The following is a 26,999-nucleotide window of genomic DNA, read 5'->3' as shown; positions in this document are numbered from 1 at the left end:
ATCTGAGTATGGTTACTCATAACTTTACTTAGATTGTGATTTACTTGATAGGACTTGATGGCTTCTCTAAATTCTGAGCTCCAGGCTACTCCATCAAGAATTGCTCTTGCCTAGCATAAATATTGACTCAGAATAAGCTCAAAATAATATGGCACAGATTTTGAGCCCAGTCATCCTGTTTCTGTGACCACAATGAGCTTTAGTCCACTGCAAATGAATTCCAAATAAAGGCAGATTGCTGGTTTTCTTTAACTTGCCCTTTGGTTAGTGTTATCATTTGGGTAATCATAGGAGCTAGGTGGTGGAAAAAAGCATTTTTCCATTTTCAGGTCTTCCTTTTGGCTGTACTTACTGCTTACCATGTCAACCTAAACAGTTTTGAAATCTGGCAAACTTAGAGAATACTCTTTGGTTTGGACTGCTATGTTTTTATCTGCAGTCTACCAGTTGCCTCAAAAAATCCTTTTCCTCTGCACAAGGCCTTAAGACAGGGGGTCAGTCCAGCCTTCCTCTCTGGTTCAGAGGAAATGGCAATCATAAGCCCTATAGAACAGTCATTTCATTTAGTCCAAGAAAAACTTTTTCTCAGCAAGAAGGTGCCATTCAGTGCCCCTCTCATGCTTTTCCTAAGAGACAGATGCTGCAAGGCTGCCTTGAATGTAGGTGATGACTTTAGTGGCTTCCCTCTCCCATTTTCACTTAGGTTGTGTAGATCTCTTGTTTTTATGTCAGCTGGGTTTTTTTCTTCTGTTAAGACTTCTTAGCATGTTTTACACACGTTCTTGAGAGCAGCTCTTACGTTTACAATTGTTATCCACTCTTTCCAGTCATTGTGGTATGATCAGGAGTCTGGGAGCAAGTGGGGTTTTTTTGGATCCTGTTGGCTTCAGACTGCCATGATGAGTAACCAAAAAGATCAGAGAATCACTTCTCCATATCTCTAAATAAAGCACCTTGGTGCTAGATCCCCTCCTCTTGCCTTTATTGGTGTTTACCTTGTCCAGTTTTAATACCTTTCCTCATGATTTATCAAATATTATAGAGAATGACCTAGTTAAGACATAGATTACTGAATGATCTTCAGATGTAACCCTGCTAATCTCAAGGACCTATGGAATTTTGTTCTGCTTTGCATCATATCTTAGTTCCTATAAAACTGGTTGTGATTTTAGTCCAGACTGAACCAACAATCAATAATAGAGAATCCAAGATTTGCCTGATTTTGACCAATACCCTTAAAATCATGTTATGTTCTTTCATTCATGAGATAACCTGAAGTCACAGAAATTGGCTTTATAAAATAATTGGCTACTTTAAAAACCCCAAACAAACAGATTTTTATTAGAAGTTTGTATTTTAAATGGTTATATTTACTTGTTTCATAGAAGAAGCTGAAAAATCAGGCTTTCAGAAATATTCTCAAACCATGAGATCTGTTCGAAGTTTCAGGCATTTAATAGTTTCAAAGTCGAATAGATCCTGTCTAGTGTGACTCTAAGAAAGTGACCTGTTGCCACCTGATAGAGATTCTGGTTTCGTTCAAAAGCTTCAGAACTAGAACCTGAAGAGCTGCTCTTTCCCTGCTAAACCCTTGCAGGCGCTGGAGTAACTTCACCTGGTAACCAAGTCAATGTTCCTGATCTGGTGCTGAAGGACTAGCAGCTCAAGCTTGTGCTTTTTAATTGGATATTTTAATATCCAGAAGCAGTGCATATCCCATAGTGCAGTGGACTAATGTTAAAGCAAGAGTTCCTATGGATTAAACCATAGCACATTGAAAATGATTTTAGATATTTCTTTGGATCAATGGATGTCTGTGGGTCCATTGAGCAGACACATGAGAGATTGTTCCAAAATTAGGAGCTTACACTGAAAAAATACAATGTAATGTCTCCCAGACCGCCTCATATAAATAGATGTCCTTTTCTTTAGATCCCTGTTTCTGCTTGAATTTTCTGGTATGAATTCAGTAGGGATGTTGATGGGGCTTCAAATATCACTTTAAATTAACAGTAAGGTCTAATTGTTTCAGATTTTGAGCTTTGTCATAATTCAGAAGCAATCTAAATGCCAGTAACATGATGCTGCTTTAGTTGTGTCTTCCAGTTTTGTTTTTTTTGCTACCTTGTCAGAACAAAACAAACAAAAAAAAAAGTTTGAAACAAACAAGAAAAAAGGCTAAAATGTTGATATTGTCTTTCACAGAGAAAAAAACCAGCAAAAATTATCTGTAGGACCAATATCACCATGAAGACTTGATCCAATTTCTAACGTCTGTTCTTTCCCTTCCATAGCTTCTCCACTGTGATAGAATGGAAATAAGTAATTTACTTCTGCTCTTGGCTTGAGGCCTAAAAGTTGTATTTGTGTTTCAAATATATGCTGAGGTTTGGTAGTGCTGAGGTGAGGGATGAGTTGGTGTCACCCCTCTCAGAAACTCAGAAACACATGTGGTCATGCATTGGGTTTGTGTTGTGTATAGCCTTCAGCTCCTCTCTTTGATGTAGCCTCTTTCCCACATTCTGCTATTCATGTTTGCTTTCTTTTACCGATGTTTTCTCACGACCTTGAGTTTAAGGAATTTCATCAGTACATCTCTCCAATTATCCAAAGTGTGAGAGGTACTGTCACATGTCCTCTTGCTCACTTGGATCTTCATTCTAAGAGTTCATCATGTATGAAAGTCAGAGTTGCTAGGAAGGTTGCAGGGTATTTACCCTTTTTGGTTTGTTTTACTAAATCTGTGTGAAAATAAGAAAAGCTGCCTTGATTCCTTCTATTTATACATAGAAATAACTCTTGTTCATTGAATGACCCTTACCCTATAGATCCAGTCATCCATGCCATGAGAAAAAAAAAATTGTTGTGTCTATTCATTTTCACTGGATGTCATCCAGAAAGCAGAAATATTACTGCTTATGTTCATCTTGTGTTGACACACTGCAATAAAGGAGTCTTCATATGCCAGAGTTAATCTGCTAACAGAAGATTTACTGCTCTTTGCAGTGCCATGTCAAACGTAACCTTCAGTGCTTTTTCCTGAGTTTTAACCTTAACTCTTTACTCCTGGCAAATCCTCCTGCCCTTAAACTGTGCCCAAGTTAAAAATTTTAAATGATCTGATACATTTTGCCTTCCTTGAAACATAAAATTATTATCTGATATGTTGGTCTACAAGGACACACTCATGTTCACATACAAATGGAAATGCCACAGTTGTCATTTGCAGAATTCTTCAAGCAGAAGTTTCAGCCTGTAAGTCTATAAAATAGTGCTTTCCAGAGAAGTAGATGAAAGTCAGAACTATATTGCTTAAACAGTTAGGTAGAGGTCCTGCAAGGTGAGCAAGAACTGTCTGAAAATCAGGAGCTGCTCCGTCTTCAGAAATCCTTTCAGACTCATCTCCATTTTCAGAAATCCTTTCCAGATAACATGTCAATCCCTTTGTTAGCTGTGCTTCCTGGCAGTTGCATGCAAATCCATTTCTATACTGGTAGCTCTCTCTACATGATGTCATTACATAGCAAACAGACATAAAAATATAAAATCTATCTGGAGGACTGTGTGAATGTGTATGGGCTCAGAGACCTGTCCCATGCTGTTAATGCGTGTATGCCCCAAATCTGTGTTTCAGTTTGTTCTTAAGTGCCAGGAGCTTATTTCACACTGGTGGAGAGGCCTGTGCCAGTGCAAAAGAGAAAAAAACAATTACTTTGTTTTTTTTAAGCAGTGAAGTTCTTAAAAATGGCCAGTCTAAGTTCACCTTGAGGGCAAAGCACTTTAAAATAAAAATCTTTTAGTACTAGTCAATAGAAAAATAAAGCCTGTTCTGTTCTGTGTAAATAATTTTTGATCAATGTACTGTTCTAAAGCAATTCCCAATTAGCATATCCTATAGCTGATTGTCAGACCCTGTCCACAGGGTACAATTGTGACACAGGCTGTGAATATTCAGCAATAGGAGTCTGTAAATCTGAGTAAGTAATGACAAAGCCTCTTTAGGGAAAGAGGTGAGCTGAGTATAATAATGGCAATCTTGGGGGGCAGTGGGGTATTTTAATTTAATCAAATCCAGAGCAACTGAAAAAGATACTATTAAAAGGACTTATTCTCTGAAGTAAATACTTTTCAGAAAAATGTACAGTTCAAACTGACATGCTAAATTGGCATCCTTACATCCACTCCATTCTGTGGATCAAAGAGAAGTTAATCATTTCCCTTGCCTTTTATCTCCTTTATGGATGTGTTTGTGAGTATGTGTGCATATGCATGTGTCTGGTGTGTGCATGTGCATACATGAGTAACACCAAACAACGGCAGCGAGGGAGGGGTTCTTGCTTTTTCTGTAATGAAGTTGGAGATTTTATTTTTTTTTAATCCAGTGGTACCTAATAGTCACTGCCCACTGTAGTAAAAGCTCAGAAGTATTGCAACTTTCTCTTGCCTGTGTTTGCCCAGCCACCCTTCTACATACTACAAGCACTGGGAAATTTCAATGACACAGCTTGGAATGGGTTCAGTGACCTCAATTATGCCCTCCCACCCACTCCAAACTCCTTTCAATTTGCAAAAAGCTTTAAGTGGACAAAACCCAGATGCCTTTTGCTTGTAGTTCAGTAAGAACAGATTGGGCATGTAGATTCTTGTCAAAGTGATATATGTAGTTCATTTTCCATTAACTCTTTCTTAACTAAGGGTTTTAAATTCTCGGTTCCAAGCCTAGCACTCTGCTTTGCTTTCTATTGTTTTTAAAGTTCATTATGCCTACAACATCATTTAAAAGTGAACTTTAAAATACCTCAACTAGACATTGACTGATGCAAAACAGAATGTTTGATTCTGCTTTTAAATGCAATCACTTTTTTTTTTCTTTTTAAACTTGTTTCATATGTAATAACCCATCCTATTGTCTAAGAGAGTTGAAAAAACACGAACTAAATACACTAAGTAAAATCTCCAGTTTGGGAGGAAAGAGAAATCATGACTTGTGGAAATGATTTACCAGTCAAAACCAGTACGTGGACCCTGATGACCTTGAGCTTGCTTCAGTTGGCTAACTTAAAACTTACATTGCTTTTAATATGTTGTAATATTGCCCCAAAGAGGCAGTGCCCTTCCCCTCCCCCAGAGCATTTCATTACACTGCCTTTCTCCCTCTCTCTCCCTCTCTGTCTCTCTTTCATTCTGCAGAAACATGTGCTGTCAATAACGGAGGCTGTGATCGGACTTGCAAGGATACCGCGACAGGGGTGCGCTGCAGTTGCCCAGTTGGATTTACCCTGCAGCCTGATGGGAAAACGTGCAAAGGTCAGCCTCTGTTTGCTTTGCAATGCATCATTTGCCTTCAGCGGGTCCAGTACAAGATGTAAATATGCAGTTATTTAATCAATACTTTTTAAGTCGATTCAATACTGGTACAGTAATTACAATTAAGTTCATTAGCTTTCTCCTTCCCTAATTTTTATGTTATTTACCTGGTTCAGTTGTTTTTCTTTTTTATTTATTAGAGGGTTTTATTACTGCAAAGAAATGAGACGCAGAGGTCAAACTGTTTCAAGCTGAGCAGAGATTTAGAGGAACAACTCGGGGCAGCAAAAAGCCTTTAGTTGCAAAGGACATTCTGATACCTTTGTAAAACCTCAGTCATCTAATGGTGTCTGCATTTGTCTATTCAGAAAGCAAGTTACAATTGTCAAGCAATACTTTGTTACTTGAGAATAATCAACTGCTTATTGCTGAGTGAACCCAGGTATTGCTCAGAAAAAAAACCCAGATACTTGGTCATTTCTGCACCTTCAAAAGATAAATAGCCAGCTCCAAAGGAAAACCAAAATAACATTGACAAATGCAGGAGTTTAAACCACACAGCTGATGCTCAGGTTTTACTGCTCCAAAGGCAGCTCAAGAGCCTTGCCATTCATGTGTGTGTTAAAGCTGAGGTCAGGGGAAAAGAGAGCAGAAAAGAGCATCTGATAGCACTGTCAGCATGTGCTCGCAGTTAAGGAGACAGGGACAGCTCTCAAATGTCACAACACAGTCACACTTCAATGGCACATGAGGAGATTTGGGTACATGTTGGTATGATCAGGCCTTCCATCAACCATTTTCCCACTTTCTGTGTATTCCTTTTGAGCTTCTTTGCAGAAGACTTGGAGATGGAGATCCAGGAGGACCTGGCATATATTCTTGTCACAGAGAATATTTTTCATCGCTCAGTGACTTAGCTTAAGTTGACCTAACTTGCTAAGCAATTATTGTGACTTTTTTTCCTTCAAATTAACCAGAAATGTCAGAATATACTCAGTCCAGGGCTTGACGTTACTTAAAATAGTAAAACCCACAAAAATAAACAGAAAATGTGTGGTTTCCTCTTGCTCCAGGCAGAAAAATCCCGGTGCTTGGGCATGATCCTGTTAGTATTTATAGAAATAACAGTCCATTTGCCTGTTCATTTGAAAATAAAACATTTAAGCTGCCATCGCACACAATGTTAATAGTTAAGGGTGAGCACACATCAAAACTCAGTCATCTTAGTTCAAGCCACATAAAAATAAACCTTCATTTTTACCAGCAGACTAGCTAAGCTGTAGCAGAACAGTAACAGTGATTCCACCAAGTGCTTAAAAAGGAGGCATTTTAATAATGTAACATGCACCTAGGCTTGATCATAATGTTTATTATTGAAACTGTGTCATGAATAAAAAGAGTAATTCTAAATTTAGACCTTTGGCCAGAGAACTAACATGAAAAAATATTTATATAATAATCAAAACTATAATTATTCCTACAGAAATGAAATATTCTACTGATCCTCAAACCAAATACCTTAGCCCTAAGCTCTTTCACATTTTGCTTTTCCTCTTTTTTATGAGTAGAAAATATAAGAAACAAAATCTGTATTTTTATGATGCTGCTGATTCTTTCTTACTTTCTTAAAATAAGCAGCCACTGGAAATTAACACAGATGGTTTAATAAAGCAACAACATTTCTTTTTAACCTTTATTGACATTTTAGGAAATACTCTTTATCCTAAAATGGTAAAATATGAATTTTGAATTTGACTTAATTAATAAAATTTATCTTATGTATTGCACTGTGAGATTTCTGGGCTAAATCCTGCTCTCCTGAAGCTGAAGTGATTTTGCATTTAAACCTATGCACAAATGATCCTGCACTTAAACTGACCAGTGAAGTTTCTTGCACAGCTTTTGCAGGCAGCCCGTAGTCAAAGACAGTGATCTGTAGGATTTGCATCTCCTGAGGGCAGAAGTGAACTTTTTTGGTGGAGTGACATTAATGTCCTCTTGGCTCCTCTTGCTGATAGGTAAAGCCTGGAAAAGACCAGGCAGGAGAAAGTCAGTGTGCACATATTCCTTCCTCTGCAATCTCTAGAAAAGAAAAGAGAGTAATCAGCACAAGTTTTCTCCTTGGATTTCTTTTTCCTCTTTACTCTCCTTGATTTGACTGGCCCCCAGTTTCTCATATACCCACTCCCCTGTTTCCTTCAGCTGTAATTTTACATCTGTGTGGTAAGAGCAAGAGATTGTCTCTTGGATGCCCTTTAAAGCATCTTCAGGGATCATGGAGCTGTCACATCCTGTCTTTCTTGGGCACAGTTTTCAAGTCCATGGAGCATCACAACATGTCCAAGTGAGGTTTCTCATATAATATCATTCTAAGGGAGGTTATGTTTCTAAATATAGAAGAAAGATATGCCATTGTCTGTTAAGGGAAAGTAGAGATGTAGGGCATGTAAGAAAAGCTAAGAGGAACTGGAAGGAGAATTAATATATTAACTGAAAAATGCAATTGTGGGTCGAGCAAAATGATTAATATAGTTAGGTTTAATTTAGCAAATAATGTTGACCAAAAATAATGTTTTTATTGCAAAGTCTGTGATTTTTTTTTAGTCCATTTTGGCATCTTCCTCTCTAAGCAATTTTATATAGTGCAACTACTACATGAAATTATGTAGAAGTTTAGATTCAAGTGACTTAAATAAGACTCAAAGAAACATCTGCATTTTGGGTATTGGGTATTAAAAGTGGATCGAGGGTAATTTATTAATGTGTAATTCTAGCTCACTTGTAGGTGAATAATATATTCACAATAATGTGCTTTTGTTATACTGGTAGTTTATGTGAATCTGCTGCCACATTTCTTCCTTTTTTTTTTTACAAGTGAATGAAGTTGTTTTTTTTTAAATTCACAAAATAGAAATACTATTTTTCTAAATAACAAAAATTTCTAGATGGTTCTGTTCAACAGTCAGGACTCTAGTCAATTTTAGGCACTGTGTAGACATGAAATTAGAAAAAAAGTTTACTGTCCATAATGTCCACAGGTTTTTGTTTAGTAGTTGGGAATTGCATTAATTGTTTAGCATAGAAAAAAGGAAAGTATACATAAAAATGTAAAGACAAGTTCTTAAAAAAGAGTTTATGCAAACATGCTTGATTGCCAAAAGGTGGCAAAGAAACCCTTTTAAATGTAAATAATTGTTCTATGCTTTGTTTGCAACGTCACAGTTCCCATTCTGTAGGTCTATCATAGAAGCTGGCAGGAATTTAAATCACAGAGTACAGAACTGAGTCCTGACTAAAAATCTGGTATTTCTCCTGGCCCCTCCCAGTGTGTCAGAGAATGGAAGGTGTAGGAGAGCAACTTCCAAGTAATACAAAGAACCTGCCTTCAGTGGTTTTGCAAGAGGTTGACCTCTTCTGTACTGAGAAATGAGAGTTCATTGTTCCTCAAAGAATCAAGCTCCTTTTTTAATGCACAGAACAGTCTGGTTTATATCAAATGTCAGTAAATTCAGGGGGAAAATTGTTGTGGATATAATTTTAACATGGAATACGTACAGGTATCTGCAGAGCACATAAGAAGACTACTGTCCACTGTTGTGGAGGATTGGTTTGCTTTCTGGAAACTGGAAAAATCTTTTTAATCTCTGATTAAAAATCTCTGAGTTCTCTGTTACATACATTACTTACCTGGTCTTGCAGTGAAATAAGAGCAAAAGTGCTGTCTGTGGTCTAGTTAGAATGATCTTCAGATGTATTAATGGTGCTTGGATAAAAGTTCATGAACCTTTTGCTGTCTTTTAAAAGTCAGTCTTGAACTCAAGTCCTCCCTCAGTTGGCTTGGCACACAATGGAGAATGCTCCTTTATTCCCTTCAGCTTTCCTGTCAGCTTGGCTCTTAATAAGCCAAACCATGGAGGCTTTTGACGGCTAAGAGAAGAGACATTTCAGGCAGAAAGGGTTCCATGTTCTCCCTCTAATTAATGCTATTTAATTTCTACTGCCATTGTAACTGGGTGATGCCAGCTTGATGCTCAGTTCATTTGATGCTGTTGATTATTGTGCTACACATGAGGAAACAGTGTAGGTCACTTCCTTGAATGCCTACCAAGTTATCCCACAGAATTCAGCCAATTCAGGCAGAAAGGGAGACTGAAGATTAAAAGACATAGAGGCCCAGGATGCTTATTGCTCATTACCTCCTACCAACTTTTTAATATCCTCTGTGTTGAGCATATCAGGGATTCTGTGGTCCTCATCTCCCTTGTTTGTTGGTTTCTGTGCCTCCTTCCTGCTGAGTGACCTTTCCATGAATCCAGCTCCATTCTGCCCTCAGTGAGAAGATTCATCAGTTCAGCATTTTAATTATACTAAATACAGCTTGGGTAACTGATAATGAAGGAGGCTTATTTGCAAAAGACTTGTAGGGTTCAAGAGGAGTGAAGTCAGACTAGATTAGACTTAGCAGAGATTTCTGAAGATTGTTTAAATCCATCTGCCAAACTAGATTAAACAATAAAGAGCTCACCTTCCCGAGGACAGTTACAGGAGACAAGCTGGGCCAGGGAGAATTCTTCTCCCAGGACTTAAAGTAGAGAAGGACTGAGAATAATGGCAAAAGATGATGTCTGAGAGAGACAGGGACTTTCCCTTGTGGCTTCTCTAAGAAGAGAATCAGAGCAGGAGGAAGGGCCACAAGCTTCTAGCATGGTGTAAAATGTGTGACCGTGTATATGATATATATGCTCCATTTCTGCTCTGGGACTTAACAAAGAAACTGTGCCCGTAGATAGGCACTCTTGTGCCCGAATAAAGCAACTTCCCAGCACTCTGCACCTAGAGCTACAGAGAGGAACTGTGCAGAGTGCAGCCCTTGCTGAGCTCCTGGAGTCACATAGCACAGCAAATGGAAGTTTTAAGAAGGAGAAACTGGATTTCAAAGCAAAAGCACACATCTCAACTATGGCTTTCCCACAAACATCCATAAAGTGCTATCTAACTTTGCATGGTCATAGATGTTTGGTAATAGCAAGATGTGGATTATTTTGTTCAGCTGATTTCCTGTTTTGAATCATTTCACCCATATGTCATCATTTAATCTGCATCTTGTGAAGATCCATCCTTAAGGGGAAGGAACCTGACAACAGGATTTTGGGATCCTCAGCTGGGCTGGATTGTCAGGGGGTTTAGTAGCAATGTGGTATTACACATTCATAATGTGCCACCAGCTGTGACTAAGTGCAGCAGGATCAATTCCTGTGTAGGAACAGGTCTGTGCCAAGCCCAGGTGATCTCACAGACGTGTTTAGGAGACAGAAAGTTCCCTCCACATCCCCACCCAGAGATGGAGCATTTTCTTGGCTGTGTGACACTCGGTCAGCCCTTCTCAGCACTCTGGCATATTTAACCAGAGCGGTGTTACGCTGGGGTTATGTGCCTGCATGGCAAACATTTCTCCTTCCTGCTGTCTCATTGTCATGGTGACCCAGCAATGGGATGGGCTCTCCACTTCCTCAAAACAGGCCCCCATCCTTCAGCATTCCAATGTAGCAAAGAAATGTGGCACTGACGCGCTTAAATACTTGACTGTGCTGCAGTGGGAGTATCAGAAATGCCTGACTCGTAAATGATCTGTCTAGTAACTCAGCTCTGAAACCTCCTTTATCATTAAGCAATCTAGAAAAAAAAAAAAAAGGAAAAAAAGAAAAAAATAAGCAGGAGTGTAGAGACTAATGAAAAATCTCAAAGAACTGCATCAAAGTTTATTTGAAATAAAAGGGAAATTTTGGATTGGCTGTGCTAGCTTGATATAGTAATTACATTTTTTAAAATCTTGCTTAATTGCAGCCTATTACAGCAGGAAAATGTGTTTTAAATCAGTTTTGAGTACACAAAAAAATGAAACTCTGAAGGTGAATTAAATTTTGAAAATGGAATTGTTTCCGTGAGAAAAGGGGTTTTTTATAAAAATGAGTTCCAATGAAATAAAGTATGTCATGTTTTGTTAAATATGAACTGAAAAGTTTCATTAAATTAAGTGGTTTAAATTAATGCTTGACATAGGTTTGGTATAAGATTATGACTTAGATGCTGAAGGTTTTTCTCTCTTTTCATTCAGAACACACTAACACTAAGTGAAAAGCTCACTGTGAAGCCAATTTGGCTTCATTTCCTGGCTACAGAGTATCTGTGAACAGTTATGATTTCCTCCATACTTCCATTAATCGAAATTACATAAAGTTTGTTTCAGCTTTTTTTTTCTCTAAATTGGATTAAATTGACTAGAGCACTTAGAATTGCATCTTGTCAGTCCTAATCAGTTCATATGAAACTGAAAATGTTTCCTCTTTTTTTTAAAAAAAGTACACCACACAGAAGACAGGTTATTTTTACTGTTTATTAGTAGTAAGATATAGGTGTTAATCTCATGCATCCACAATTAGCTCGCCTGAATTATAATAATACCTTTATTTCACTGTGATTGATTAGGCAAATTTCAGAGTACCTTTGATAAATTCAGGTTTTGTTTGATTCATATCCCTGATCAATTTGATGGGTTTTTTACATGTTAGTAAAAATTAGACAGTAAAATATACCCCAGTGCAAGAAAACCTCTAAAATGTATGCATCAGTCAAGTTTACACTAAGGCAGATGAAACTTTCTTGGCTTATATGACCACACTTCTCACAACAATAGAGGTCTCAATGCCTTTAGAGTCAAGACTGTAAGTTTGGAAGAGCGTTCTGAACTAAATGGGTCTGACATAAGAGAAAAATACAAGACAGACCCAAATGATTTCATGTGAATGAACTTTTATTTCCCCTTAGTTGTAAAGTGATCTCATTAAAAGTAGTCACCCAAATACAAAGCTTTCCTTGGTTGAATTCGTTCACATACATCACCGTTTTAAATGGAAAGGAATTTAAATTGTCTCCTGAAGAGTTTAAACTTTAACATTTAGAGGCAAATCTGTTCATAGCTGTCTGACTACTCCTGCTTTGAATCCACAGCTTCTTTCCATGCACCCCCCATGAGCAGCATGTGCAATATCTGTGATGCTTCACATAGTGCAAGGAGTGTCAGTGTTCTTAGAGCAGGTCCTGGGGCTTACAAAGAGAGCTTTTCCCAACTCACCTTTCTCCAGCAACATTAATTACTTTTTGAACACATGTGAAGAGGTTAGTTCAGCTCCATCCACACAGACACATAGGGTTTTTGAGGAACATAAGCATTATGAACCATTATCCATAACAAGACATTACTATTTTCCAATGTTTTCTCAAAAAGAAAAAAAAAAAGGAAAAACATACGTACATGCAAATGTTGGGAAAGAATGGAAAGAATGAACTCAAATGAAAGAAGTAGCTGACAGTCATCACCTCCTCCTCTGCAGTCAGAGTGCTGTGATACCAGCAAATGTCAGCATAAATGTCAGCTTCAGAATTACAAGCAGCAGTGGGTTTTTGAAGAGGACGTCTGGCAAAGCCAGAAAGGGCAGAGACCTGCTTGTCTTATTCCCTTTTCTCCTGATTACATTTTCCTTGATCATTGCACCATGGCCATCTCTTATCTTTGAGATAATTTAAGTAGTTAATAGAGTGATTGTACTTTATACATTTGACTCTGGTTCATAATGTCAGTGCTTCATGTCACAGCAATGTGGTGTACAGAACATTCAATTTTGTAACATTCTGCTGATATAGTGCCTTGGATTCATAGTTTGGTTTGGAAAGGAGCATATAGGAGATGGTCCCTTAGCCTTACCTTAGTCAAAGGTGCAGTGACAAGGAATGAGAGAGGGCAGCTTTTCCTTTAAGCTGATGAGTGGCATCTGTCTGCTTGCTGCACATAAATGAAGATATCTGGGCTGGATCACTCTGGGATATCCCAGAGCTGTAGTGTGCATGTTTTTTGGAGTCTGTCAAAAGTACCTAGGGGAAAGACAGGATTACTCTCAGCATACTTTAACTTACTCTGCTGGAAAAAAAAAAAAGCCAAACTCTGCAAGTGGAACAAGATTGAGATAAACTTAGTACTTACACTCTCTATGAAGAAGCTGACCTGAGCACATAAACCACTTTACCCATGATCCTTGGGAGGGGCAAGTAGTACAAATGTTTTAGGGTAGTAAGTCAGATACACTTCTGACTTTTTAGGGGAAAATTTCTCAGACATTTCAGAAAACTGAATGCTCATGGGATTCCAAGTCAAGAACCTCAGTAGGAAAGGCACTGAAATTTGCTGTTTCATTTTTTAAAACAGACGTTGTCATCCTCAAGCCTTTGTGTAGACTCACTTTGTGTGACTCTTCATTTGATCCCCAAGTCCACTGTTGCCCCCACTGTGGATACCCAACTAGAATCCCCATCCTCTCTCCTATGCATCAGCCCCCAGAGGCATCAAATTTGATTTTGCACCTCACACCTTTTTCTTCTATCAGGAATCCCACACAGTGAAGGGTGTTCTAGAATATAGTCAGAAGAATAGGTGACCCCAAGGGAAAATAAGCACAGCCTTTGGTAATTCCTGATGGGATTAGAGGTCTTACATCATATGGTTCAGCTACCTCCTATTTGTACAAGCTTAAAGAGGTGTGCATTGGGAAATAACATGGGACAGCTGGCACCCTCTGAACTCATCTCTTATTGCAATAACATGCTCCTAAGGACGTGGAAAGAGTTTAATCCCAACCTGTGGAGTACCCACTTTACTTGTCGTGACAATATCTCTGAACTGGGTTAGCCTTTCCACTTCCTCTCAGAGGAACACAGTGCCTCTTCTTGAGTTCAATAATAGAAACAAAATATAAGAAAAAAAGTTAATATAGTGGTGCTAAGAGGCCTTTGTTGTCCATTCAGATGTGGAAGTCAGTGCAAGACAAATTCTCAGTCCCTGTCTGGTTTTCTTCAGTGTTCCTCCCTCTGAAAAAAATCCTTCTCCAGGGGAATCAGAGTGCCTTGATATTTTCAGTGGCAGGCCAAAGCCAACTGAATTTATCAAATGATTTTGTCAAAGCCAGTCCACAAACTGTCTGAAGTCAGAGGGTAGAGGTTTAGAAGTTAGCTATTAAAGTATGTGTTGTCTTTTAGCAGCCTTTATGTGTTGACTGAAATGGTTCATTCTGAGCCATTCCTCCCCCCCAGAATGGCTTTCTCCCTACTTCTCATCAATTTCAGCCAAGAATAAATTTCCCAATAATCAAATCAAGATCTGGTTTTCATAATTCATTATAAGCAACTCTAGTTCTATCAGATTTCATACACAACTCTGCTTTCAAGTAACAGCAGTTTACACTCCCAGAGTTTGCCACTAGAAATAAGTGTGTGTTCAAAAATAAGCCCCATTTGAGTTTGCTTCTCTGTACCTGCAAGCAAAGAACTATCAGAAAATAGAGCAGGTGTGATCACAAGCCACTACAGCCACATGTCAGAACAAAAAATACCTTTTCCCTCTCCATGCTGATCATAAGGCAAATACAAATCTTGTGGCTGAGGTCTGTCTTTTAGCCTAAAAACAAGGAAAAAAATAAATACAAAAACCTCTTATGACTTTGCATGAACAGAGGGCCACCATTGCCTTGCACGAGAAGCTGGTCCCTAAATTAATTCATGAACATGAGACTGAGATCAAGAATGATAGTAGTGAAAATGTGGGTTCTGCAGTAGTTAGATTAGTGCTTTTAGGAGGAACAAAAATATTAATTTAAAATAATACTTTTCTATTTTTGTGTGATGCACAGATTAAATGTGCAATTAAATGTTCCATTAAAATAGCTTAACTTCCTTAAAATCCTTCTGACAAACCAGTTTTGACCATTACCCAGTATTCTGCACAGTTACAGGGTTTTGAGACCACATGCCATTTTCAGGAAGCAAGCAGGAAGCACTCTTGGTAAAGGCAGATTGGTGTGAATCCCAAACCGCTCAACTGCAGAAACCAGCAGATTTCTTTTTTTTTTTTTTAATGCTGTTGCAGCTAGATCACCCTGTCTCTTCCCCTTCCCAGGACTCCTCTTTAAGTAACAATAACATTTGATTAAAAAAATAGAGGCATTTGTGACAAACATGTAACCAAAGGCAGCCAGTGGGTGATTTCATTCTGTGAAAAAATAGATGCGTCTGCCCAGCCAAAAAAAAGGTAACAAAAACAACATTAAATGAGAGGAAAATTAGGAATTTTATAATGAAAACAGTGGTCCTGTTCAGGGCTTGAGTACTGGCAAGATTTTCAGAACAAACACTTTGGGGAAGCCCTGAGATGGTTCCTATAATTGGACCCACTGAATGCCTCTACAGGGAAGTTTTTGGCACATGAATCAACCACATGCATGCTGCAGAGATAATAGGTAGGCTTGGAGTTGATGAGAGAAGAAAACACAAAGGGAACTTATTTGCTAGGAATGACAAATAAAAAAGCCAAAAGGGAATATTAAAATACAGGGGCAGTTTTGAGGTTATTTTTTGTTTGATATGACTCTAAGTGAGATGTGAGACCATCTGTGTCCAAAATAAACCATCATAAACATCAGGACTGAGAGGGGGGGAAACTGAGTAACCAATGGGAGAACAATAATCGAGTTCAGCTTGTCAGTGGAGATGCTTGTTTTAGAAGAGGTGGACAAGGCTCACAAACTGGATGAGAGCAGGAGTTCCACGGTAGCTACAAAAGCATTTTCAAAATAACTACCTAAATGTGGATTAAAGAAGCAAACATTAAGGCCTTTTTGCTGAGGCTGCAGTCATTTTAAGCTATTCCATCTATGTTGTCCAGGTCTCAAGACAAAGAACATACAGGATCAATCCAGTGTGAGGAAAACAGAGCAGCATCCAGCAGGCAGCTGTAGCAGCTCATTAGAAGCTCTGTGTCATGTCCAGAGAGAGAGAACCGCAACCATCTGGGCCAGCCCTGCTGCCCTGGAAACAGCTGTTTCTAGACTTGCTAAGACTGGGAAGTGACTCAAAACTAGGTTTCTATTTTTTCCCCCCACTTTTTTTAGAGTAGACAGGGAGTTGACTGTTCTTGGTGTGTGATAAGAGAGGTGGTAGAGTATTGGACTGAGGAGAAGGCTCAGAAGAGCTCATGGTAAAACCATAAATTGTGGAAGAGATGTTGGAGAGGGGGAAAAGCTGATGGTTGCCAGCAGAAAATGAGTGAATGAGTAGGATTTGAGTGAGAATAAGATGGAAAACCCTTGGTGGTAGGTAGTGACAGTGGTCAGAAGCCTAGTGGGGCAATCAGAAAAATGAGCAATTGGACACACGCTGAGGAATATATATGTGACTGATTTAGACACATAATTGATTCAGACTTTCCAAGAGACAGTTGAAGTTTCGAGCTCAGTGATGAAAAATCAAATTATAAACCCATTATTTAAAAAAAAAAAAGAAATGCAAATTTTAGATATCAACACAGTCGAAATTTGTCAGAAAGAAGAAAATTGAATGAAAAAAAAAGAGAGAGAATGGAGAGCAGAATCCTTCTAACGGCTGCTGCAAATTTATCTAATTCAGAATATGCGTGAAACTTTCACTGCCCCTTCCCTATTTTTAAGGGAATTGCCTTTTAGGTTTTCAGCTGGGCCTTGGGTTTGGGATTTTTTTGGTTTAAAGAGATACAATTCATTTGTCTGCTGTAGACTTGTTCATGACAGACAAATATAATATAACAAATTATCTTCCATTTAAAAATTGCAGACTTGGGTCAGCTGCCATGTAAATCATTCTGTTTCATTCCCTCCCAAGAGTTCCATCTATCCCCACAAAATAAATTCATGTGTACTATGTTAGGGTTTTTTTCATGACTAGGCAATATCCCTGTTCCCTAGAAACTTGCAGTTGTTATTTGTCTTCGTGAACCTCCCCTTTGAAAATGCCAAATCCTTTAAATTAATGCTTCAGAGGGTCATATTTTGCATTTCAGTTGTTGAAAAGACCTTGCATTTATTCAGCAATATAAAGCCCCCTGAGGATCAACAACCACGGTATATTATGGGAAAGTGTGCTGTGCTTTCTGTTACTTGGGAGCTGACTGCTCACATGATCATAATTTTCAACTTTCAAAACTTAAAACACTTTTTTCATTATTTTATCATTGTCTTTTTCATTATAAAATATGTTTTTTCTTTCTTTAATATGACTAGATCCTGCTCTCAGTGATGCCTCTGTCTTCCCTGGTACAGAGCAGATCCCTGGCTGCTTGAAGTAGTGTCTTCAAAAACTTTTGGAGGGTTAATTTTTTGGTCAGCATCCAAATTTCTTTGATTCATTAAGAGCTATTTAAATTATCATGGACTAATTGTATTCAAGTGCCCCTTTCAGAAGGAGTAGCTTTATCCCAGAAAAGCTATCACAGTTTCACTGGGATTTTAGAGAGAACATCAGTACCTTTAACTGCCCTTAATACCAATTTTATTTAATTAAACAAACACTTTTCTAGAAGCAAACTGGGATTCTTGGAAATAAGCACAGAGCTTTCCTGAGCAGTTAATAATTCCAAAGGGGTAAATGAAAACAACCATGGGTAAATGTAAATTGAGTTCATACACTAAACTTAGGGATTCTTATATCTTGGTCCAATAGTGCAGTTATTTCACTTGCCCCTTTGCTCTTCATTCAGAGTATATTGAAAAATTAAATACAGGAAAAGCCAGGCCTTGTTTTTTGGTGACACCTAGCACAGAGAAAATGGCCAGGGATGTCAGCCCTATAGTTCTGTCTGATTTACTCCTTAAGAAACACTGAGTTAACTCTTTTATTCTTGTTATTAACCTGCAGCAACCCATTTTGTTCTGCCTCTGCTCCTGCTGCATAAACATTACAGATAGAGTTATTCTGGTGGTGTGGCTGTGTGAATAATTACATTGCTCATGGACTTACTCTGGTGGTAGTGGCTGTGTGAATAATTGAGGTGGGTAAGCAGTCAGCCCAAAGTATTTGCACAGTTCTCTCCCACTGTTTTACCCTCAGCCTCCAGATCCGCCTGTACTCACCCACGTGGCCACAGGTACAGCCAAGTTCCCCAGAATCTGATTTCCTGTACTTTCCACATGCTCTGTAAAAAACAGAGACACATTCTTTGGTGTCCCCAATTACACATGGGAGATTGAACAGCACACTTATTTCTCCCTCTCCAATGTTTTATAAAGAGTAGTTTGATGGATGAAAGCATTTTGATTGATAAAATGTTACAGGAGGAGGAAAAGTAGTTTTATTTCCTGGGATTCCTGTGAGCTTTATCTTTGCTTCTGGCAGGGGGGCACTGGGGAGGAGGGGTAGTTTTAACATTTAGCTCAGCCTAGACACTGAAAAGACTATCAGTCTGTATCTTTATGTCTCCGGTTCCCTTCACATTCTGGTGTCACAGCCTCAGCTTGCACTGTTTGGGTTCGTAGCATTGCACTAACATGTTTTTAGGGTTAGAAAAGAATTCAGTGTTCAGCAAAAATTTTAAATGAAAAATCCTTTCTTTTCACATTAGATTTAGTAAATCCCTTCCCCTTTACAAATGAGAAATCTGCGCCTAACCATTATGACAGCATTTTTGAGTTTTTCACCTGTGAAGGTTTTTGTGTTTTATAAATCTAATTAACTGTAATAAGAAAATAATAGGACATAATGTTTGTTTTACAAGGTGATTGATCTCTTGGCAGCCTGGCAGACTCTTTTATTGATTGGTTGGTGGATAATGTCAGAGTGGATATGTCCTGGAGGAGAATAGCTGACACCTAAATCCATATGTGACAGATTACCATCTGTGTTGGAAGACAGGTTTCTTCGTGAAATTGCGAAGATAACAGGTGAAAATTGAGAAAGTGACATGAGGGAAATGTGTTGAAACCTGCCTCAACCTTTCCATGCTCTAAGAGCATTTACACAAAGCTCTCTGTTTTGTGGGCAGCCTGTTTTCAGGATGAGGAAGATTAAATTTTAATTACATTCATTCCTGTCTGCCCAGTCTCGATTTAATCCTGTTAATTAGGAAAATGCCTTGTCCCACAACCCAGCTATAAAGCTAATTAAACAGAGAATCTTCATTTGCTACTTAGTGGAACTTCAGTTCAGTAATGACTATCATACTTTACAGTTAATTAGCACTGTGGGAGGGAAAATGAGGATGTTGTTGAAGCACAGAACTCAAATTAGAGGTGCTATAATATATGCTTTATTTCATTTTGTAGCTATCTGATGCAGGCAAGTTGCACACTATCCTACCTGCCTCAGTTTCACATTTGTTAAAGAAGAATGTATTAATTAAATGTATCTCTCCTGAAGAAGTGTTGTGTAGGTTTAATGTAATGAAGAAAATAAGCTGTCCTTTGTAATCCTCAAGTGGAAGGTACTGCATAAATAGAATTATTCCTCCCTGAAACATGCAAGAGACAATGAACTGTGCAGTTTCAGGTGGAGTGTTGGAACAGAAATTGTACCTCCTAAAGTAAACGTGGCCCTAACAGTCCTGCAGAGATTCACAAAATCTTCCAGTGCAAAGCACTACCAGCAAGGAACCTGCTGCTGGATCAAACCATTCTGAAGCCCAGACCAGAAATTTAAAACAACTGTAATTTGACTTAAAAATTTTGACAGCAAATGACTTGGATTCCTAACACTTTGTTCCATAATAGTGCATTTGAAAGTAGTGGTCCTGAAAATGCCAAATGATAATTACCAATCCTCAATTTTGCAAGTGAAATACAGCAGGAAAGTGTTACACCTTGCCCAAATGTTGGATAAATCCATTGTAAAACTGGAACTAGGACTTCCAACTCCTTGGAAACTAACCCCACAACAGCTGGCTTGATGCTTCGGGATGGAACAGCAGAGCCTGTGTTCTACTTTGATTTAGATTTTCTCATAGTGGCACTGATCCAATGAATCTACTGATCTGGGGATATGAAGTTATCTTTCTACCTTAATGAGATATCCCTGGCATGCGTTACTTAAGATGCTACGCAATATTACATTTAGAGTATTGCAAGTGGAGCCTGGTAGCTTCTGCTTATGTTAATCCTGAGGAGTTTACAAGTTTTATTGAGAAGTGGCAGGGCAAATATCAAAATAATTTCAGTCTGAGCATTGGTGGCTTTGTAGTGTTTGTAACATAGAACAGCATGCAGTGCTAGGTGTTTTGTGCAAGCCTGTGCTGATTGGCACCCCAGGGTAACCAGCTGAGTTGTACACTGAAATTGGATTCAAGTGTGGATGAGTTAGTTATTTTTTCTGTTTCTCTATTTCCCTACCTCCAGCATGGGGTTAAAAAGTTTTGTAGCTGCTTTATTCTTTGTGGTCTGTGTGCAGCAGGGAACTAATATCTGTGTCAACAAGGCATCACTAATTCCAATTTCTAGGGGACAGTGGTGATTTGTAAAACCATGAGGAACAGCAAGGGAAGAAAAGCAAGGGAAAATTAGGAAATCAGAGAACAAAAAGAACTAGCAAACCAGCCTACCTTGCAGAAAATGTATTTATATTGATGTCCACTGTATACCGGTAATGGCATTACTAATTCCAGCATGCTGGCTTTCACTATTAAAAACAAGAAGCTGATGAAGTTTCAGTAATTATTTTAGGTTGATCTGGGAGTATATTCTTTTCCTGGAGCTAGGTAGCATTTCAAATCTGTAAAGGATTAGACAGGCACAATCAGTTCAAATATTTGTCCAGCCATTGAAAGGAGGATCCTCACTTCCGCCTGTGATGAGGCGCTGGAAACCTCCATTTCCATCATTGTTCAGCAGCTAAGTGAAGATTGCATGTTGATTACCCTTTCAGTTGCCTTTAAGCAGCTTATGTGAAATGTTAAGTTCTAAGTTACCTAAAATCCCTGCTTTTTAATTTGTTCCCTGGCCTGTATGCAGCAAGGCAAATCTCTGTGGGTTTATATGTGCACACACAAGTGCATACATGCACCCTGATCAGAACCAACTCCTTCCAAACATGAAGTGCACTGAGCAGAGCTTAAAAAAGGTGCAAGTGGAACAGGAGCAGGCATTCCCATTAATCTTCACAAGATCATGAAAAGAAAAATAACAGTCTGCTTGCTTAGCCGAGTCAAATTGTAGCATTGTAGCTATGCAACTTAGCACAAAGCATCTGAGTTCCTATATTTTTATTTAAAGGTGATTCCACTGCCTCCCTCACATTTTGAGATCCTCAGAAAAAATAGGAGAATCTATTATTATAGATTAATATACTTACAACAATAACTATATTATGGGGTTTGTGTTTGGTTTTTTTTTTTTTACAAATCCAGGATTCATTCCTGGGTTCATATGGACACACAGCTTTTGTGATGGTGTTGCTGAGCTCCATCTCCAGATGCAGATATTTGCATCTGGAGTTTTTTCCTTCAAATATTACAACTTTAAAGAAGGTGTTAGCTTCCTTGTTGCAAATCTTATCTTTGCTTTTGTTTGTATTTAATTGCTTGGATGAACCATTTTCAGAGCTAACAGGAGGCTTGAGTGATGAGTTGCTTGTTATACCATACCTTCACCTTCACCTGATAGTTTTGACCATAATTTTCAATATTTCTCTGGTTTCTCACTGGCCTGTATTTTCATATCTGCATGTGTCCCATTTTGGTATTTTGTAGCAGATCATGAGGTTGGATGAGCAAGGTATTATTTAACAATATTGACTCACTGCACTGGGATAAATCCCTTGGGGTTTATTCCCAATGCACCTCCCGGTCTGAAATGACTCTCACAGTACCATCAGGGCATCTTATGTACAACCCCACAGAGGAAATACAGTTCTTTACATCCTCCTGCATTTCTGAGGATAAAGGGGAGCAGAGCCTGTGGGAAGTTAGAGCTATTTTTCTGCAACCTGCATCTCAAGGAGCCACTTGAGAACTGTTTGAAGACAGCAGGTTTATGGCTGCTCCACAGACAGTTCCAATAATATTAGGGAAATATTTTACTAAATACTGTCAAAGCTGGTAGAGACACCACAATGGGTTTCCACTGTGTATTTTTGCCCAACATGAGAGGCAGACACACTTACCCTCTGTGAAGTTCAAAGAGGCACTTGACAAAGTTGGGTACCATTGAGTTTAAATATAAATGTGGCCTTACCTTCTCATGCAGTGGAATAATTTATTTTCACATGGCTCATAAAACATATTATTTATGACCAAGGAAAGAAAAATAGTGGGGATACAGAATTCTTGCAATTTCTCTGAACCAGCTAGACATGATACATACAGTTGGATACTGCTCTCTTCCAATGAAATGCAGCAATGTGCTGCTCTCCACAGAGTGAAATAATTTTTACATGCCTTGTCAGTCTCGCTATGACCATGGAAAGAAACACAGTGAAAGCAGAGACATTGGCACTGTTTATGTTATTTAGAATGTTTTTGCAGCTAACAGTTTTGACCTCTATTCTGTTTTGATGGTCCCTGTTTCAAAAGGTCATGTCATGTTTTCCAGTTAGAAGAAATGAATAAATACTTTCTTTTCCTGTGGACTCTCACAGGTTTTACTCAGATCCTGGTTTAGAATTATTCCAAAGAATTGCTGGTGTAAAGCTAATATGCTGCATTGTTAATGGAATTACAGTTATTAACAGCCTAAAATCTACACTCTGATGCCAGCAGGGTTTCATTTTTGTCCCTTATGGTCTGAGAACAAATTTCCCATCTCCTTGCCTTAAGTGGAACTCATAAGAAAACCTTTATAACAATATACATTGTTCTTACTTATTTGAGCCCTGGACATATTTCTGTCAATGTGTGTGCAACAAAGTGCTCTTTAGAAATGATGGCTGAATTTCCCTGTCAGTGGTTCAGATTTTTAGATTTACCACCTCACTCCTCTTGCTGCTGTTTATATTTTACATGCAGAAATATGGTAAGCACCATGCCTCGTTCCCATGTGGGAATCATATGTTTCCAAAAATTAATGAATTACTTTCACTAAGAATTCTGCTGAATTCAAATAATTTTTAAAGCATGCCCTTCATTCACCATCATCTTGCTGGTTTTGATAAATTCCCATCTTCATATGTTAGACCTTTTGGCATCTAGATTTGCATTTTGCAAGATTTACGCTTTAAATGGCCAGCTGTTACCTCAAAGTTTCAAAGATCTTGTAGCAAGAAGCTTTCCAAAAAGAAACATTGCTCTCCATTTAGTTCCCTGAAAGATCTTGTTTTCAATTCCAGAAGTGGGAAGCCAAGGCTCAATGTCATATTACTTCTTCACTGTATGCATTCATTAAAAGAGCTATTTTTTGGCACTGTTCTTCTCCTGAAAAATAATAAAAGTACTTTTATTTCCCCCTTTTTCAAATAAATGTAAATCCATGGTTTTATAATTGGGGGAGAATGGAAAGATACCCTGTATTTCAAATGATGTTTTGTGGCCTGCTATATACTTACTTCACAACCTTTTATGGATTGGAAAAGGGATTGGTCATTCCAGATATTCATAACATTTGGGAGAACTTAAAAGGAGTGGGAAGTAGAATAATCAGTATGAAACTCAGAACAGAGGTCTTATCAAGTTCATCTGTCCACTTCATAATCAGTATTTGAAGTAAGAGCCATTGAGCTGTCCTTCATACTGTGTGTGTGTGTATATATAAATATATATATATATATATATAAATATATATATATATAAAAATAAATATATATATATAAATATATATAATATATGGCTTTCAGATTAAGGCAATAGGTGCTCTGTCTTCAGAATAACTGAAGAAGCAACATTTCACGTGCACTCAGAGTTAGTTCCTTTTCTGCTACACCAAGTGAGAAAAGTCTGATACATGAAAATGGGTGACACTGTGTCACTGTGTCACTGAATAATGAGCGAAATAACATATAATGCTCATTCTGAGAAAATGTATCCTTGCATTTGTTTGTGTAAGGATGATGGAAATATTTCTTCATAATTCAAGTATCTTTTACTTCACGTTTGTTATTTCTTCAATTTTTTGTGTGTTCTTATGCTTTGTTAGTTCCTATACAAGGTAAAACTATTCACATCCTTCCCAGGTTGAAGTCTGCAGTCAGGCAGAGCACTCCATCTACAGAGAAGCTCCCATGAATGTTTCTTAACACCAAAGTACCTCAGCTTGGGTCATCTGTTGGTTCCAGTTCTGAGAGAAACACCTTTATCTCCTGAACAGATCAGGCCATAGCTCTCCTTGTAAGCCTTGTGAAATAGGTCTGGGAAGGGACACATCTGACCAGCCTGGTTCCTGACAGGGACAGCAGCCTCCTTGGGGATCTGAGTATTCCTGTATTCCTGCCCTGAGCGACTGAATTGCTGTCACAAATTAAATTTTTGCTATCATGAACTAAATCTTTGCTGTTCATTCTTGCAGATATTGATGAGTGTTTGGTAAACAATGGTGGCTGTGACCATTTCTGCCGAAACACGGTTGGCAGCTTTGAGTGCAGCTGCCAGAAAGGCTATAAACTGCTCACAGATGAAAGGACCTGCCAAGGTAATAGCTCATTAACCTTACTCCTCACATAATGAGAATGTTATTTCCAGTGGATTTTTTTGTTGTTGTTGTTTTTATACTTAAGTCATTTGTACTGCAGATTTTAATTGTACTGCCATAGGAATTAAGGTTAGAAAACACCTGTGAGATATCTGTTTTCTGAGGTGGGATCAGAAGAAATGTCTTGTTTCAATGTTTTTAGTAGTAGGAATGCCAGTGTCCTGTTGAAGTGTAAAAATCCAAGTGGGGTAGTGGAATCGCCTCAGGCAGAGAGTCTTATGTTCAAATCCTCTCATTTGCTATGCTCTGAATGGGACAGAGGCTTATCTTATTTAGACCAGAATCATTCAGGGTAACCGACTGTAATACAGCATTTGCAAGATTTGAACTAAAAAAACTGGATTGGATTTGTGAGCTCACCTTTGCCTGAGAGAAACTATTTATGAAGAGGTAATGGTGGCATTTTGTGGGAATTCAAATGAAGCATGTTTTATATCATTTGCTGTGCATGTCATGATTTGTTACCTAAGTCATCTGATGTTATGTATTCTGTGACTAATTAGATGCATAACCATTTCCAAGTACTGACCATGTCCCACTTTGGAGAAATGACATTTAAACTCTGTAGCTTTACTTTTTAAAAAACTCATAGGAAAGGCTAGAAAGATGAGCATGCATCAATAGAGAAAGAAAGGAAAGGATGATGTATTCAATTAAATTTTTGTGCAGGAAATGCCATTTTATTAATACGTGATTATTTGCATGGGTTTTGAATAAGTAAAAGTTATGAAGTCCAAAACAGCATTAGTATTTTAGATCTTTTTGTTTATCCACAAAGGAGAAACCACGATCTGAATATATATGTGCCATTCAGAATTTTTCCATTGCTTCTCATTGGTACTTCTATCCATCATTTGAGAAGCCACCTCCACCCTGACTGTGTGATTAGGCACAAAGGAGTTAGTGAAAGGTTGGTTTTAGGCTGGACAGGATGGGAAGAGCTCAGAGCTCAAATCTCAGATTAGCACAGCTCATGCCACATGATTCAGCAGAAATAACACTGTAGGATTGTGTCCGACATGGGGAAGTTGCCAGGTTTTGATTTACCTGCTAAAAACAGGGACAGAATATTAAAAAAAAACATTCCTTTCATGATGTATTTAGAGATGGTTGGAAAGACCTTGTTCATGAGTTTCATGTGTGATGACATGCTTTCACTGTGGTATCAGTCAGAGGTTTCCCCATTGAACTAATTGTTATGACACCAGGGAAAAACTCAAGAAAAGTTGGGCAAGAGCTGGTGCAGAATTTATTTGTTCATTATGCAGAGGATTAATAGTATAAAAGCTATTTTATAGGCTATAAAAGCTCCCTGTAAATAATCAGGTTTCTGTGATGATAGTGAGAATCTAGAAGCAGCTCTGTAAATCCTATTCAAGTGAGTTTTGTTTCTTCACATGCCAGAGCTCCGGAATGAGAGAGCCACCAGTAACAATACACACCATGCAAGGACTAAAGCAGGAGCTGATCTTCTCCCCCTCATGTGATCAGACATGGAAGTATAACCATGGTCTGGTTATCCTGCTTTTTCCATTGTCAGTGAGGAAGGGCAGGCAATCCATCTTGCCTCTACATGATACACTGATTGATAAACTGTAGCTGATCTGTTGCTGTAAAAGATAGATAAGTGCAAGTCCAGAGAGTTTTTGGGCTGGACAAGTTCCTCCATCCCAGAAACTCTGGTTCTTCATAACATGAAATCTGGAGGACAAAGTCATTTCCTGTTTAAAGTCTGAGGTATTTGGGCCCCAGCAAACATGTTATGATGCCTGCTTTGTGGAGAGATCACTGTGATAATTTAGTTCCTGTCTGGTGCTGAAGGTGATAATTGGTGACTCATGCAGTCAGTATTAGCCTGCTAATAAAGAGAGAAGGAAAGTGAATGCAGAGCAAGAAATTGCTGATATGTGAATCACCTGCACTTTGCTTCTTCCCCTGTGAAAAGAATATAGTCAGGGAAGTGGTTATAGTTCTTAATGTCAGCTCCATCAGGAAAATGTGGTTTGGGGTGAGTGACTCTTCTGGGATATAAATCATCCACATTTTGGTTTTTTGTAACAGCTGGTCAACAATGACCGTAAAACATTAATGAGCGATTCAGGGAAATTTATTTTGGGCATATTAGCCTTTCCAAAGAGTGAAACAGAACAGTCTAATTTCTGTTTATAAAGGATG

General features: G+C 38.3%; 1 protein-coding gene across 2 annotated transcripts in view; it reads left to right on the top strand.

Moving 5' to 3' along the window:
- SCUBE1 (signal peptide, CUB domain and EGF like domain containing 1) overlaps positions 1-26,999 on the top strand; it is a 192,937-nt gene that overhangs the window by 119,952 nt on the left and 45,986 nt on the right. For both annotated transcript variants that reach the window (XM_071422622.1, XM_071422621.1), the window contains 2 exons: positions 5,191-5,307; positions 24,642-24,764. In XM_071422622.1, the coding sequence (XP_071278723.1) occupies positions 5,191-5,307; positions 24,642-24,764 (240 nt within the window). The remainder of the gene's footprint in view (positions 1-5,190; positions 5,308-24,641; positions 24,765-26,999) is intronic.

Source organism: Agelaius tricolor, unplaced genomic scaffold (genome assembly GCF_023055355.1).
Source record: "Agelaius tricolor isolate 1412-34295 unplaced genomic scaffold, bAgeTri1.0.p SCAF_3, whole genome shotgun sequence".
In the NCBI taxonomy this organism is placed as follows: Eukaryota; Metazoa; Chordata; class Aves; order Passeriformes; family Icteridae; genus Agelaius; species Agelaius tricolor.
The sequence above is the reverse complement of the archived record's forward strand: the minus strand, read 5'-3'. Positions and strand labels throughout refer to the sequence as shown.